This window comes from Tympanuchus pallidicinctus, unplaced genomic scaffold, assembly GCF_026119805.1.
Source record: "Tympanuchus pallidicinctus isolate F22 unplaced genomic scaffold, pur_lepc_1.0 scaffold1, whole genome shotgun sequence".
Classification (NCBI taxonomy): domain Eukaryota; kingdom Metazoa; phylum Chordata; class Aves; order Galliformes; family Phasianidae; genus Tympanuchus; species Tympanuchus pallidicinctus.
In genome coordinates, this window is record NW_026294618.1 from 82,622,311 (window position 1) to 82,638,073 (window position 15,763).

Sequence of the window (15,763 nt, forward strand, 5' to 3'; positions counted from 1 at the left end):
ACCGCCGGCGTTCGACGAGCGTCCGACCCTTTTCGCTTCTCCCCCTGCCTCCCGGCGCCGGGTCCCGGGGGTCCCGGGGCAGAAACAGGGCGAGGCGGGGGCGCGGGAGGGCCCGGCGGGCAGAGCGCGGGGAGCCGGGACTCGTTTCGCAGCGCCGTTCCCTGACCGGGAGAGGGGTGGGGGGAGGGAGCGGCGCGGAGCGATCCGCGCGGGCTGTGAGGCGGTTTATGAGGCACGGCTGGCGGCCGGGCAGGGCTCAGTGTGAGGCGAGCCGTCGAGCGGGTAGGTCGCTGGTGCGCCTCGTGCAGCCGTTAGCTCTCACCGCACCCCGCAGCCGGGACGAGACACCATGGTGAGTCCGCGGGGCCGCGCCGGGGCCGTGCGGGCGGAGGGCCGGGTGGTGGAGGCGCCTGCGGGATAAGGGAGGGAGGCGGGGGGCTGCGGGGCGAGGCGCCGTGCGGGCGGCGGGACGGGGTGGGGCGAGGTGAGGGGTCCTCTGGCCGCGGGCAGAGCGCGGCGGGGCGGGCAGGGGCAGAGGGTCCCTCGGAGGCGACCTGCGCGTAGGAGGAAGTGGCGTCGGGCGAGTCCCGCTCGGGTCCCTTTCCCGCCCTGGGGCGTTGGTGCGGATTCAAAATTCAAACTGCCCTGAGCTCGGGCGCCATGTCGGGTGGGGGGGGGGGGGGGAGGTGGGGGCGGCGGATAACGGTTCCTTCGGGGAGGAGAGCGCGGGAGCGGCGGAGTGGGGGGGAAACCCTGCCACGGCGGCACCCGCGCCGCTCAGCCTCTCGCCTTCTGCCCCTGCGGAACGCGGCTGGAGGGCGCTGCGCCTGGCACGGCGCGCTGCGCAGCCCACAGCCCTTGGGCAGCACCGGCAGCGCGACGGGGAGCGGCTGGCTCGCTCCCCCCTTCCCGCTGGCCCCGCGGTGGGGCCGAGGCCGCGGTACCGCCCTGCTGCTGCTCTGTGTGAGCTTTTTTTTTATTTGCTTTTTTTTTTTTGGTGAGCGGTTCTGGTTTCCCGTTTTGGTCATTGCAGTGGACGGTACTGCGTTGTCTTGGTCAAGCGCAGTGCAGTTGTTTTTTTTTTTTTAAGCGGTGCGTTTGTTTAGGGTTCTGATCGATTCTGCCGAGTTAAAGCAGGTTGGGATTGGAGAATCGCTAAGGATACGGATTCGATTGCTGAAATTTCAGCGGATGCTGAAATATACAGAAAATAATTGTGTCGCAAAGCCTCCACCGATGGCTGCTCAGAGCGACCTGTGCACTAAGAGAAGGTGCAGTGCGGTGGGACTGACTGCTTTCATTCATTGCCACCGTTATGGACTCCTGCTGTGTAACACGAAAGATGGGCACTTAGAGCTTTTTCAGCCGCTTTAATTAAAGAAGTTAAATGAACTGAAGCTCGATTTTTGTGCCTTTTCTTTAATTGTGAGCATAATCGGCAGGCTGTCTGTAAAGAGCAGTAATTCCAAGCTGGCTGGCCGTGGCCATCGGTACAGAACCAAAAATGGAGTATCTTCCAGTGAGGGCTGTGTGTGTGGAAATGGGTGTGTCCAGGAGGCGCGGTCATGGCTCCTGGCAGCCCCTGCGGGCTGAGCCTCAGGGCTCCCGGGCCGGTGCTGCATGTGTTGGGGGAAGTAAAACACTTCGTGCCGGTGTAAGCCGACCTGCTGCAGGTGTCACTCTAGTCTGTGTGTGCTTGTGGTTCTCATTCTTTGGTTAATTCTGGCAGAACAGAGCTGTTTGTTCTGATCTGGCACGTGTGAGGTATACCAGACTGCCAGGTTTTGAAGGGAGCTGCCTTATCTGTTCTGTGATTTGCCTCTGGCTCCATGTCAGGTAATGTTGGTGAGATGTGGATCTGTTGAGGGATATTCAGGGGTGTTACTGCATAACAGCCCTGGCTGTAATGAAAAGCTACCTCCAGAGGCTGCGTTTGCTGCATATTGCAGCTCCCTCTTCCCTAGGCAGTGTGGATACGTTGTCAGGCCCCTGACATAATGGGGGAGGGGAGGTACTGCAGTAAAAATGCTGCAGTGTAGATGAGAGGAGGTCGTACCCAAGCTGCGAAGCCTTTGAGGAGAAGGCTTTCAGAAGCATGTTGGCTTTAAGAAAGAAGCATGTTGAGCTAAAGTGAGGAGCACCAGGTGGTCATAATGTGACTGTTATTGGAGTCAGGTTGTGTTACTGAAGGTGAGTGTACTGGCCAATGACGTGATGTGGGAGTATCTAGCTGCAGTTTGGCATGGAACCCCCAAAGGCCCTCCACCAGAAATGCATTGGCCTGTACTTGGAACAGGGATCTGGGATTGGGGCTGAGGGCCGCTGCTGCCTCCATGCAGCCCAGTGGGTGGCTGCCTTGCTGGCTCCGCCTCTGGCTGCTGTTGCGCAGTGCTCCCTGCAGTGCCCGGCACTGCGGAGTGCAGATGGTGTTTGTTCAGCCCTGCCCCACCTCCTTGCTTATCTTTCAGCTGCCCTGTACCTATGGCTCCTAGTAAGCGTCGTGCTCTTCACAAAGGCCATGCCTATTGAAGCTAGTGACAGAGCTCATCCAAATTCGTGGCTGCTGGCTATAGGAAGTTGTAAGTCTCTGCAAGAGTTCAGGAACACTTAGCAGCTTAAACACTGCTTAATGTCATGTCTTTACATAAAACGGTTTATATAAAACAGTATGTGACTCAACTTGGTAACCCTGAAGTACTGACCTAAATAAAGTAGGTTCTTGCTACTTACACTTGATGTACTGCTTTCTGGGGTTAAAAATATTGTGTGGAAATGTAGCACATAACTCTCTTCACTTGAGTGATAAAAATGTAAATACTATACAGAGGTACATGTCTGTGTTAATGGTACATTCCTGCTGAGCAGAAATCTGTTAGGCTTCTGTTAAGTGTCCAGCAGGATGCTTACACTTTCTCAAAGCCTGATGTGGAATTGATGACGTCCTCACTTGTCTTGATACCACTCTTGAGAAGCTCATTAAAGAAATACTGCCTACAGCTGCTGAAATGGGAGCAAGTAGAGGGTACAGCTATTGAATGCTCCTCACCTGATCTTTTAGAAGTTGCTTGTGGTTGTGATCTTGATTTCTGGTGTAGATGAGTCAGAGGCTGTATAGGAAACTGCTTATCGCTGCCCTTATCTTGGGCTATTTTATTTTGGGCTATTACCATGCATATATTTCTTGTAAGGGGTTTAGCCGTGTGTGTGAGCTCAGTGTAAACAATGTGGAGATGTAATGTGCATCAAAATCAGCAGAAATGGGCAGGTGATGCTTACCTATCTCCATACTACACTAACAGAATGCTGTTGTGTAGGGCAGTCTTTGTAGGCAAACGCAATTGAAAACAATGCTATTGATATTGTAGAGATAATAGAAAGGATTTTGATAAAATGATCACGATGGGAATGAACTGAAATAGTGATGCAGTGAGAAGGTGTCTTTGGTGTTTTGAAGTCTTGACTATTAAGTGTTTTATGAGGTAAGGAGCTCAAAAGAGATTCCTTGATGAAATGGGTTGCCTTGTTAATGTCACAGAATGGCCAGGGTTGGAAGGGACCTCAAGGATCATGAAGCTCCAACCCCCCTGCCACATGCAGGGCCACTAAACTCCCCATTTAAGGAGCTGCCCAGGTCCCCATCCAACCTGGCCTTGAACACCTCCAGGGACGGGGCATCCACAACCTCTCTGGGCAGCCTGTTCCAGTACCTCACCACTCTAATGGAGCTGTCCTGAAGTTGTTTGAAGAACCAGCTGACTTGGAAACCTAGGGAAGACATTTCTACTGTTCTTAAACACCTTTGTATTCTATCAAGGCTGAAGCTTAGTTGGATTTGTCCTTGAAGACTGTAAGGGTTTTTTTATTGTCAAATCCAATTGGTCTTAAACTGGTCCCCAGTAACAGAATGTATGAAGTGGTGCTTATCTAACTACTGATGCCAAACCTGTAAGCCTTTGTATTGCTGGGCCTTTGCCTGGCGAGTCTGTAAGCTGCCTTGCGTTACTGCTGTCTGCAGATAAGTTTGGAAGAAGTCTAGGCAACTAAAATGCAAATACATGGAAACTACCAGATTGGATGGAAGCTGTTAGTACTTATTATGTGGACTCTGTTTTTTGCTATCTTGCCTTGGACCTGAGGTTCTGTTAGTGGAGGGTGTACTTGATTCGAGGGAAGAACATCTTTTCTTTTTTTTAATTACAGGATTGTAACTTCTGAGAAGAGACAAGAACCTACCTTAAATTTGGGATGTAGGGGGATACTGTTGCAAGGTATAAAGTGTCTAATGGAAGCACTGATAGCCTGGTGTGTTAATGAGCCCCTTCAACTGATCTGGGGGACCTGCAGGCCTTGGGTTTCCTAGCGTAGCTTAGGTAATTGCGCATGGAAATCCATTCTTGGTGTATCAGATATTTATGGGGTCGGGAAATGACAATCGGCTAGTTCTTAGCAGGCTATGTCGATGACTTCTGAGCTGTGTTCATTGGAATTATTTACAAATGAGGAAGGCAAATCCTGAGGAGAAGTTGCCTGATTCAAAGGCAACTACAAATACGTATCTTTGAAATTTTTCAGTAACTATAATGCTGTTCTCTTCTGTTGCAGGCTGATCAACTGACAGAAGAGCAGATCGCAGGTGAGGTTTTCATATGCTGTGCTGATACTCCTACTTAACCTGGCGCATCTCTTAATCCAGTGACAGTCCATGTTATGCAACTTACCTAGCTTTCTTAAATACTGAAGAGATACTGGTGGATGCTGTTACTTATTGCCTAAATCTTAAAAGCTTATTCTGTAAAACACCAGTGAATAAGATGAATTTGAAGCTTTGTCTGCTAAAACAGTTGTAAATAGTTCTGTAGGCACTGGAGCTATTTATTGAAGCTGTGAAGATTATTTAAATGCAAACAAGTGTGTGTGGGTTGTGGGGGAGGACGGGGGAGGTCTGTGGTAAAGACTTAGAGTTTGAAACCACCTTCCAGCATAAGGCAAAATAATTTACTTGGTGCTCTCCTGTTGTCAGTGGAGGTGTTTCAGACTAGCTGTTCAGGTAGTAGCAGCCAGTGCTTTCATGATAACTGTTGATGTTCCATATTTGGAACTGCATTGTGTACTTGGACTGTTCTGAAGGTCTGGTGCATGCTCTGAAATGCTTAAGCAGAGATGTAACTCCCAAGTGTTAGTGCTGGCCCCTGAGACTGGTCTCATTCTTGTGCACCCTGCACAAACAGCATCTGTTGCTGCTCTCTCTGAAGATTGATGTCAGCTTGACTAACTGTAGCCTGGAGTCATATCGATGCGTTGGTACTGCAGAACTCAGCCTTGCTGCAGATGTTTTCCAATTTGAGATTTGTTCTAACAAGGGTGTAGCTACAGTACTGGGATGTCTGTGTGACTGTCAGATGAAATGATGTTGGGGATGTTTGGATTCAGCTGATGAAGCGTGGTACCAACTCAAGCATTCAACCTCTGAGAGGCTTTGGTATTTAGCTGTGGTGTGGTTCTTGCAGGCACTATTAAACAGAAGTGAGCTAGTTTGTTTTTACTTTAACGGCTAAATTTTAAGAGTAAGAATATTCTGGTGGCTTTTAGACTTCAGAAGCTTGCTCTAACTCATAAGAGACTATTATGGTTTTGTGGAAAGCTCTTAGTCTATTTATGTGTTGTCATGGTGCTGTCTTGTAAGCACACGTCAGATCTAGTTCAGCTACATACTTTTTTGAGTTGCCTCATCTTAAAGGGGCTTGGGAGCAGGCTTTATCAATTGTTGCTGCTGCTGCTTTGATAATGGTTCATTGTTTCAGTTCTTAACTGTTAAAGCTTTATTAGTTGATCTGGCTGATTATGGAGTATAAACAGGAAGCTTATTCTTAACACTACCTCTGGATTAGCAATGATAGTATAGTAGTTCCTGGAGCCAAAAGTGGGTATTAATAAGTGTGTCATGCTAGAATAGAGTTTTCATCTGCTTGGGAAGAATAATGGCCTGGATAATTGGCTGAACTTAGAGCTCAGCTGTGGTATTTCATGAAGTAAATGTCTGCAAGTAAAGCCATTGCCCTCTGATGCAAAAACAAGGCTCGTCTGTAAAGCAGCTAGCTTGAATGTTTAGGAACAGTTGCAGATGTCTAAGCGTACTGCTTAGCTTTGCTATGAAGGTCAGTACTTTGCATGGGGAACCTGTTAAAGGTACCGGTTCAGGTGATTGACGAGGGTTGTGGTTACGTGGTGGTCTTGAACCCTTGTTAATCCATTTCAGTTTCAGAAGTTATTTAGCTTTTGATTTGAATATGGGCTTAAGGAAACAGTAGTAAAGGTAGAGACAGACTTCCCTTCATTGAGTAGAATTTTTAAGTGGTAAAATGCAGTTCTCATCTGCAATACGGTTTTCTTGCCAGAATGCAATTAAAGATTCCATATGTTCTTTCTGCTCTGTGAAAATGCTGGAAATTCTTGCCTTGGTGTAAGGCTGGAGGTTTTTTTTTTTTTTTTTTTTTTTTATTATGGGCTGAGGTGAAAAATCTGTTGGGCCTATCTGTTGTATGAATGGCTTAACTGCATGAGTTGGGGATGTACAGAGTGAGGATGGTGGCTGTAGCTCTGTTCAGAACTGAATTTGGCAGGCTGGATGGATTTCCTTTTGCTTAAGCATTGCGTTAAGCAAGGTAAATAGGCCAGAACTGTTTGATGTGGATGGCTAAGAAAACTTAAAGATACTTTTTGTCCCAAGGCAACTGGTGTAGTAAGCAGTTCTTCCTTCACCAAACCTCAGAGGTCTCTAAATAGACTCTCAGAAGAAGTAGACCTAAGTATGGTGTTTTGCTGTGCTTTGTTCTTAGTGTGCTGCAGCCCTCTGGGGAGCTGAGCACAACAGCTATTTAAATTCGTTTCATAGCTGAAATAGTCATGTTTAAGTTACAAACTTTTGGTGGGTCATAGGAGAGCAATTCCCATTCACCTGTGAAAGTTTGGAAATAGCTGTCTAAGCTGTTCAAGAGTGACAGTAGCAATTAACTGAAGGAAGGTGATGTTATGCTGAGGCTGAGTAGAATGGTGGTTATAACTTCAGCGTCGTTGAATAAAAAAGATGAAGTTGTCTTTTGGTTATCTCAAGTACTCAGGGCACACTACTGAAGTGTAGAAAGCAAGTATTTGGACTTGCAGGAATTGCTGCAGTGCTGTGTAGTCTGCTTCGTGTTTGGGTTACAGTGGCAGTCTGTTCTGACTTTGTCTATGGCTGTGGCTAACAGGTGGCTGTTTTGAGCAACACCTGAGTACCTGATGCTTGTTGGAGACAGTCTTCTGAGGTTCTTGAATGATGGCAGCCTATGGTTGTTGCTACTGGTCTTGACCAAAAAGCCCTTTCTTCCTTCATGTAAAGTCTGATCCTAGCAAACTCATTTGCCTCTAAGCTTTCTGGAACCTAGCCCTGAGGATTGCTTGCAAGTTATTGTAGGTACAGGTTGTAGCTTCTTGTTTGGGTAGGCTTCTAAGCCCATATTTTTACAATCACACTGCAGAGAGAACTGTTCCATCTGGTCATGTGGTAGCCTTCCTCTAAGTCTTGTGTGCTGAACAGCAAGAGCGGGCTTTTTGGAGCTGAAGATGTGGAAGAGTTGCTTTTTGTTTTGTTTTTGTTTTTTTGAATGGAACTTGGCTTTGGTTCTCATGTGATAGCTGCATCCATGAACTACAAACAGCATTTTTTAGTTGCATTTCCAGCACTTGCCAGTTTGTACCTCCATATATCTAGTGTTTCAGAGTAAGAAATGGGCGAAGGCTTTATGCTGTACTTGATTAATTCAGATCTGGGAAATCCACTATCTGGAAAGGAGGTTACTTGGAAATGGGGGAGGAATTGTAATTCGTGGAAGTATTTCTAATGCTCTTTAGCTAACTTCCCCAAAGGCATGATATTGAGTGGCCTTGAGTGCTGCAAAAGGATCTGAATGGCATAAGGGAATAAATCAGTTTTTCAGGCTTAACTGTAATTTTTCTGTGAACGGCTCAGTCCAGTGAAATAGTTGAAGGTCTGTAGCTGAAGACAAACAGATGGCATGGATTAAAACCAACTCCATTTTTGGACTAGACAATTAAACATGTTATGCTTGTATTAATATTGCTGGCGACAGTACAGCTATTGTAGGGGCCTGAGAGGTAGCACTGAAAAACAGCCAGCCTTGCAGCTGCTTTTAACTAGTTCTGTTGAGGGCTGTTTCAAGATATAGTAGGGCTGAAACAGTTTTCCAGGCAAGTTTGCAGAAATTGGTGTGACTGCAGTGACCTTTTCTTTTGAACAAGTGATTACTGAAGCTGCTGTGATATAGTCTAGACTGAAAAGCTGCAGTACTGCAGTGGTGTTCTTTTTTGGCAAGGTATGGCCAAATGTGGAAACCATGGTGCTGGACTGTGGCTTCAAGTAGCTGATCAGAGTTGTGTGTCCACCAGAAGTGAGATGCAGTGAAGCTGTTCTACATTGAGTCTTAATTACAATCTGCCCATTGAATGGTCTCTTACTACTAATAGAAGTGTATTAAGCTGTAGCGTTTGCATTTTGAGTACAGCTTTCAAGCTTTTTCTTAATGTAATTCCCACTACTTTTTCATAAGAGAAATCTTGCCAAGGATGTGTTATTCTAGTTGGTAGCTGAGAGGAGTAGCTTTGTATCGAGGATTCTTCAAGGTGATTTGGGTAGCAAATGTCCAACTGGTCCTGAAATGGACGACCTTCCATTTTCTTCAAGCCAGAACATGGTGATTAGACTGATAGAAACATTAGCATCAGGGCATCAACTCTGTTGATGTTTCAGTTCCAGCAGGCTGAGCTCTACACCTTCAAGAATATGAAGTCAGGTTTAATAATTTGCTCCAATAAACAGCAGTGATTCTGAAAAGGTTAAATAAGCTCTCCATTGGAAAACTGGAAGCACTAACTCCTTTTTGTTGTTGTACAGAATTCAAAGAAGCTTTTTCACTATTTGACAAGGATGGTGATGGTACTATAACCACAAAGGAGTTGGGGACTGTGATGAGATCACTTGGTCAGAACCCCACAGAAGCAGAATTACAGGATATGATCAATGAAGTAGACGCTGATGGTAAGATCTTAACAATAAGTAACTGTTTACTGGAGTATTGAGAAACGTTTTTTCTAACAAAGCGATTGTCTTGCAGGCAATGGCACAATTGACTTCCCAGAGTTTCTGACAATGATGGCAAGAAAAATGAAAGATACAGATAGTGAAGAAGAAATTAGAGAAGCGTTCCGTGTGTTTGACAAGGTACTGAGATGTTTGCCTCAACAAATCCTTCTGTTGGAAGAGCTCAGACTTCTGATAAGATTCCTTAGTGAACTAGGGGCATTTGCAGTCCTGCCGTCTAGAACTAGTTAATTAGTTGTGCTGAAGTTGAGTTATACTGTGGTGCTGTACCTAAAAGCCAAGTGAGTCATTGTGGGTGACAGTAGTGATCTGCTATATTGTTTTGCTTGCTGTGGTACCTAAGTACTTGTTGGCTGGCAGGGGAATTGAATAAATACATTGAGAATCTTTCACTTCAAGTAAATTGCTGTTTACTGTTAATCAGCTCCTTAAATGAAATGTAATTTTAATCAGAAAACACACAAGTATCGTGCAGTGTGGGGAAGAAATAAGCAGCTTTGAGTCTCTATGCACCAGTATTTTGATATTCTATCCTGGCTGGGATGTGTAAAAGTGGCCTCTGAAGGCCTTGTGGTTTTGTGCTGGATTGCCCCAAAGTGGGAGTGTGAGAAACTGCTCCTGGTCTGAGAAATAGACAAGTGACCCAAATGGCCCATGACTGAGATGCTTGTCACCATCAGTGATGGTAATGCCTCAGGACAGTAAGGTAGGCTGTGTCGTTTAAGCTCTTTCTGAAAGTCCTCTCTAAGATGGTGTAGTCACAGAATTGTAGAGTGGCTTGGAGTGGAAGAGACCTTAAGGATCTCACCTGGATCCACCTATCCTCTGAGATCCTGGGCAGTACATAAGATACACTTGTGGCTCTTTATTGCCTCATGCAAATGTTAGTGGTTCAATCTGTGTAAACTTTCAATGCTGATCTTAAGAAATGTAGCTTTGAGTTGCTAAGCCTGAGGGAAACTGGAATAAATGTGTCTTTTTTCCCCCTCCCAGGATGGTAACGGTTACATTAGTGCTGCAGAACTTCGTCATGTGATGACAAATCTTGGGGAGAAGCTAACAGATGAAGAAGTTGATGAAATGATTAGGGAAGCAGACATTGATGGTGATGGTCAAGTAAACTATGAAGGTAAGGAGCTGTTAACAGATTGTGGTGCACTTTCCAGTTGCTGGTAATGGCAGAATTTAAATAGGACAGCATTCACAAGGGAGGTCCTCAGCAGTTTTGATGTCTCTTCAAGCTAACAGCTTTTTAGTACATACATAGGTTCGAGTCGGTCACTGCTATTTTCTTCCTAAGGCAGCTGTGAACTGTGCAGCATTAAAAAACAAACAAAAAAAACACACAAAACAACAACAAACTCTTAATGCTAATAGCCATTAGTATAAGAAAGCTAGTTAAGCTATTCACATATTGTTCTGTTTATTAACAAATGTTGATCTGAAACTACATCAGGAAAGTGAATGTTCTGACCTCTGGCAGGTCACTGATCTTTCCATAATATTTCAAAAATTAAGAGGAAAAGCCTGTAAAATACCTATCAATTTTACAATCTTTAGAAAACCTTTAAAATAAACTTTAACACAAATCAGCTGCAGTGCTAACTTTCTACTTCTCTTTTGTGATGTTGAAACTTAAATAAACAAATGCAAGCAAAAGTTTTTTTTCCTCTTCTGAGGAGCACGCAAGCTGTCTAAGCTTGCTTTCATTTTAGCTTTCCAAGCATATTAGAAGTACCAGCTAGGGTATTTCCAGTTTTTCTCATCCAGGGTACTGTTCCCAAGGAATAGGTGTGGCTTCTTTTTAAAACTTTATTGTTGTTTCTGACACTAAACTGAGTCTGTGGTTCAGTAAGCTATTCTGCTGTGAAGTCCATGCCAATGTTTGTACCTGTTTTGTGTCTGTAGCTGACTGTAACTTCAGCAGCATTGGCTCCTCTCTTGGCATGTGAAGGGTGACTGCAGGTTGACAGGAGATGACTCTGAACAGTTTTATTTGGAAGTCTGTGGTGGACTGACAGTTTTGATGGAAGTAGAGGCCTTTAGCTGTTAATTGCCCCTTTTTTTTTTTTTTTAAAGGAGGTGCATAGCCATGACTGGTAGAAAAGGGAAATGTCTTTTTTTAATGTAACTGGAAATGACATTTTGAAATGTCATTGGCCACTAGTGAGGCAAGTCACTTGCCAGATGTTGCAACTCTTGTTCTTCTCTAAATAACTTCTGGCCTCTTTCCTTTTGCAGAGTTTGTACAAATGATGACAGCGAAGTGAAGACGTTGTACAGAATGTGTTAAATTTCTTGTACAAAATTGTTTATTTGCCTTTTCTCTGTTTGTAACTTATCTGTAAAAGGTTTTTCCCTTACTGTCAAAAGAATATGCATGTATAGTAATTAGAAGGCCATTCCTCCATGTTTTTCTCCTTTATCTTACTGTCATTGTTCTGATTTTTGGAAAATTGATCTAAGTAACAAATGTTGCATGTGGCTTACTCTGGATATTTAAGCCCTTCTGCACATCTAATGTTAGATGGAGTTGGTTCAATGAGGGAACATCTGGATTGTTTAAAAATAGCTTTCTCTAGAAGACGTAGGTATGACTAGTGTAACAAGTTACATAAAGTAAGTTAGGTTTTACCATGCATTAGCAGTTCCTTATTTAAAGCAAGATGCTGACTCCAGTTTTCCAGTGCACAAGAGTTTATTCTGCTTCTGCTAATGGAGATTAAAGATTCCTACAGTTGACTGCAGGATAAAACCACGTGGATAGCATATGTGGCTAATGCACTGTAGAAGGTATTCTGACTTACTTCATAGTAACTTGTTTGTGGCCATACCTGTAACATGTTGTTGAAATGTGGAGTCTTAACATTGTGGACGATTGACAGTCAACAATATGAATCTTAAAAGTTGCACTAATGCAAAACGGGTGTATTATCCAGGTACTCGTACACAATTTTTTTTGTACTACTGGTCCTGTACCAGAAAACATTTTCTCCTCTTGTTACTATGCTTTTTAAACTTTGTTTAGCCACTTATTTTCAAAAAAAAAAAAAAATTCTGCTTATGGCACGATTTGCCTCAAATCCATTCCAAGTTGTATATTTGTTTTCCAATAAAAAATTACAATTTACCCATACTGTTTCAATGTATCCTTGAATTATTTACAGGATTTGTTCAATACAGTTGCTGCTCTGTGTTTCAGTATGTAGCAGTTTGATTTGCTTATGCGATGGATTGGCTGTCTTAAGAGCTTGGAAGGTGAAATCCTAGACCGTAAACTCTGGCCCTTTATTAGTATTGTTGACTTGAAGAAGCTTTCTTACTAGTAGTTTAAAATGTATTTTACAGTCTTGTGTGGAGCTTGGTGCTTCAATATACTTACCATAGTGACTGGCTATGCCCACTATCTGTAGACATTGTGAACTGGATGTTGACCTAGTTCAATAGTTGACCTAAAATTAAAATTCCTTGTTCAGACAACTAAACCTGTTTGCTTTCTTTTAATTATTTTTTGGAGTTTATTCCCTATCAGCTGCTACTTTGGGGTAACATAGTCTCACACCTGGGCTTTTCTGAAACTGCCATGTCTGAGTCTGTTGCTTTTCAGGATGTGGTCAACTCAAAGAATGTAAGGAAAACCTTTTCTTACTGATCTGCTAGTAAGCATGATTGTGCTTGTACCCCTTTTTGTTGACAATTACAATGTTCTAACACGGAAAACAAACCTCTTTTTGACCAAGGGCAAATACAAGACCTCAGAGGCATGGCAGAGGCTATTCATGTTATTTTGCCTCTGTACCCTGGATGAGAATTGGCTGACTTCTATATATGCTGTGGGGTTGTCTTAGTTGGGTGTTCTGGCACCTGATTACCCCCACTGGTTCCTGCAGAGCAGTTACCTCATGTTTTTAAAGACATCAAATATGATGATTCTTGCAGAATTAAGACAGCTGGTATCCCTGATTGCACAAATAACTTGAAAAATGTTCATGGTCAGTGATCTCCAAAAGCACAGCTTCCAGAGGACTATAAGTACCTCCATTTTGAGGGCTTATCAAAAGTGGTTAAAAGGCATCCATCAGGGTGCCTTAAGTTGTTTGTGCCTTGGCAATTGGATTCACAAAGTTCATGGAGGCTGCATATGAGGAACTGGAAAGGCCATTTACGCAGCGCTCATCCTGTGGCTTAGCATCTGGGTATAAGATACTGGTTTCTAACTGGTATGGGATAAGAATTTGAGCTTCTGATTTGTAGGGCTACTGGAAGTGTCACTTCTAAGGTAAGGAAAGTATGCAAGAGTCTGACTGGAAGCCCTGTTTGTCAATTCAGTGTCTTTCAGCAGCCACAGTCTGCTATTACATCTCAGCATGCCTTTGAATGTGTCTAACTTAGAGTAAAAAGAGAGAAGGGGCCTCACTTCTCTGAGAGACTGCCTTGGCCAAGATGGTTGCAGTTCATACAGTGAATGGGTGAAGACTATGAATGAGTGGGCTAAGAAGGTGGCTCTAACACTGTCTCAGCTGCACATGGTTCAGCATTCTGTAGCTAATGAAAGAGCAGGCTTGATTCTAATGTCAGTGTTCATGTTACTGATACGTAAAAGAAGTTTGTAGGTCAAATACTGGAAGTCTTGTAGTTAAAATGGAAAATAGAGATTGTAGTTCTTTCTCGTACTTTCTGTAGAATGGGAGGAGCCTGTCTTTGGAAGTAAAGATGGTAAGTAAGTAGAAGCTAATGGCAATCAGTACAAATTCTCTGAACAGGAGAGCACTTCCATATGCTGTACAGAGTTTCTGCATGTTCAAAATTTAACTGAAACTTCTGGGCTAGTGGTTCCTGACCTTATTTGAACAGGGTTTTGTGTGAAGTGACTACCTTGTCCGTGGCAATCTAAATGGCTCTGGAGTCATAGTGCTGCCTTCTGGCTTTGCAGGAGGACTGCTATGGTGTGCTGCCTTTGCTGGGAGAATCTGCTGACTATCTAAAGGAAGATGGGTAATTGCTGCTGTAGCCTGATGAATGTTAGTGTCTCTGACTCCTCCTAGTAGTTGCAGAAGATGTCAAACAGGCCGACAGTTAGGTGAAAAGAAGGTGAAGGAAGCAAGAAGATGCTATGTATTTCAAGACTGAGAAGGCTGTGAGTTCTGAAAATACTTCCCTGGTCAGCTGGAGTTGTGGATTTTTGGTGGAGGAAGGCATAACTGGATAAGTAATAGGAGCTGGTGAGCTTGTGGTCTGTTAAGATAGAGCCAGTAAATTGAGGGCAGCTAATGAATAAGGAAGATAAAGATTTTTGGATTAAATAACCAAACTAGCTGAGAACTTCTGCACAGTGAATCTTGAGAAGCACTTCAGTCTTCACCAAGTGAGAGAAGTAGGTATTTAAGATGATGATTTGAATGAATATACTGGGCTAATCAGAGTCAAAAAGTGTCCTGTTCTGTCAAAAGGAGTGATGGCAAAATAATATGGGCACACATAATAAATCTGTGCTTGACAGAGAATAAGATAATAATCTTTGGGGTTGAGGAAGGGAACCAGAAGAGAAAGAATGGAGAGTTTGTGTAAGTAAATCTGTACATTGAAGTATTTCCTTATCTTTCTCTGCTTACACGTAGCATTCTGTATTTAATATCTGTGGCTGGAGTGAGAACTGTACTGAGATGGAGATGAGAACCCCAATTTTCTGATTGCCAAGAAGTATGATTCTGATACCAGGTAGCGTCCTCTTCAGATGATGTGAATGTCTGTTTTAAATTGAGAGTGATACCTCTTTGCTGGCTGCTCCCTGGAAGAGAAATCGCCACCGATTTCTCAATCTGAGCTATAGAAGGGAGAGTGTTTATTTCAGTGTCTTAAACCTGGGAGTCCTGAGATAAAGTTAAGGAAACTGCGAAGATGCAGTCTAGGTAGAATACCTTAAGCTGAAGTCTTCAGGACTAGAAGAGTAAGTAAAAGCAGCTTAAGAAGAGGCATTCCATGCACAACTGTTTGACAGCATCTGGTGAAGTAACTAAAGCTAAAGTGAAACTAAAGTTTCGCTAGGCCAAGCTTAGGGATCCCTACAGGCCATGGCTCCCCTGAAGCATCTCAAGAAACCTTTTAAAATGCTTGTCTGATCCTTTGCTGAGCTTTGAAATGGATGCTACAGAAAACCTTTGGGCAGATTTTGCTTGCTTAAGAATGCTTCACCCAAGGAGAATAAATGCTGAAGAAACCTCCATGAGATCAAGGCTGGAGGCCCTTTGTGGAGTAGCTCAAGTTACTGTGCAGCAGATTGAGGATTTAGCTGGTAGAAATCAGGTTTGATGATGGCTTTCATTTTCAAGGGTCTGATCAATTCTGTTTGGCTACGGAAGAGAAGTATCATGATTTTGCTGTAATCCTTGAATTACAAAAACAATTGGATGAAATTTGATTGAATTTCAGCAGAAATTGTATGGGCTTTGTTTTATGGGCTTTGTTTTAAGGTCTTAGTTTCTTTGCTGCCTCTGATGGTCTGTCTGCCACGTTAGTACTTCAGGGAAAAAAAAGTCATTGCTCACTGCAGTAAATTGGAAACATCTACATCAATTCAAAGACTTTATTCTGCATCTTAGGAAATGC

General features: G+C 43.7%; 1 protein-coding gene across 1 annotated transcript; it reads left to right on the forward strand.

Annotated features, from left to right (window-relative positions):
- The first annotated feature begins 211 nt into the window (after positions 1–211).
- On the forward strand, positions 212–12,287 carry CALM2 (calmodulin 2). The gene is made up of 6 exons (XM_052679745.1): positions 212–352; positions 4,603–4,633; positions 8,951–9,094; positions 9,171–9,277; positions 10,151–10,286; positions 11,399–12,287. The coding sequence occupies exons 1-6, from the start codon at positions 350–352 to the stop codon at positions 11,425–11,427; spliced, it is 450 nt and encodes a 149-aa protein (XP_052535705.1). The 5' UTR covers positions 212–349; the 3' UTR covers positions 11,428–12,287.
- The last annotated feature ends 3,476 nt before the right edge of the window (positions 12,288–15,763 follow it).

Excerpts from the sequence above, each read along its gene's own strand:
- CALM2 (XM_052679745.1), top strand. Across the intron at positions 4,634-8,950 it reads GACAGAAGAGCAGATCGCAG|AATTCAAAGAAGCTTTTTCA; the intron begins GTGAGGTTTTCA and ends GTTGTTGTACAG. Across the intron at positions 9,278-10,150 it reads CGTTCCGTGTGTTTGACAAG|GATGGTAACGGTTACATTAG; the intron begins GTACTGAGATGT and ends TCCCCCTCCCAG.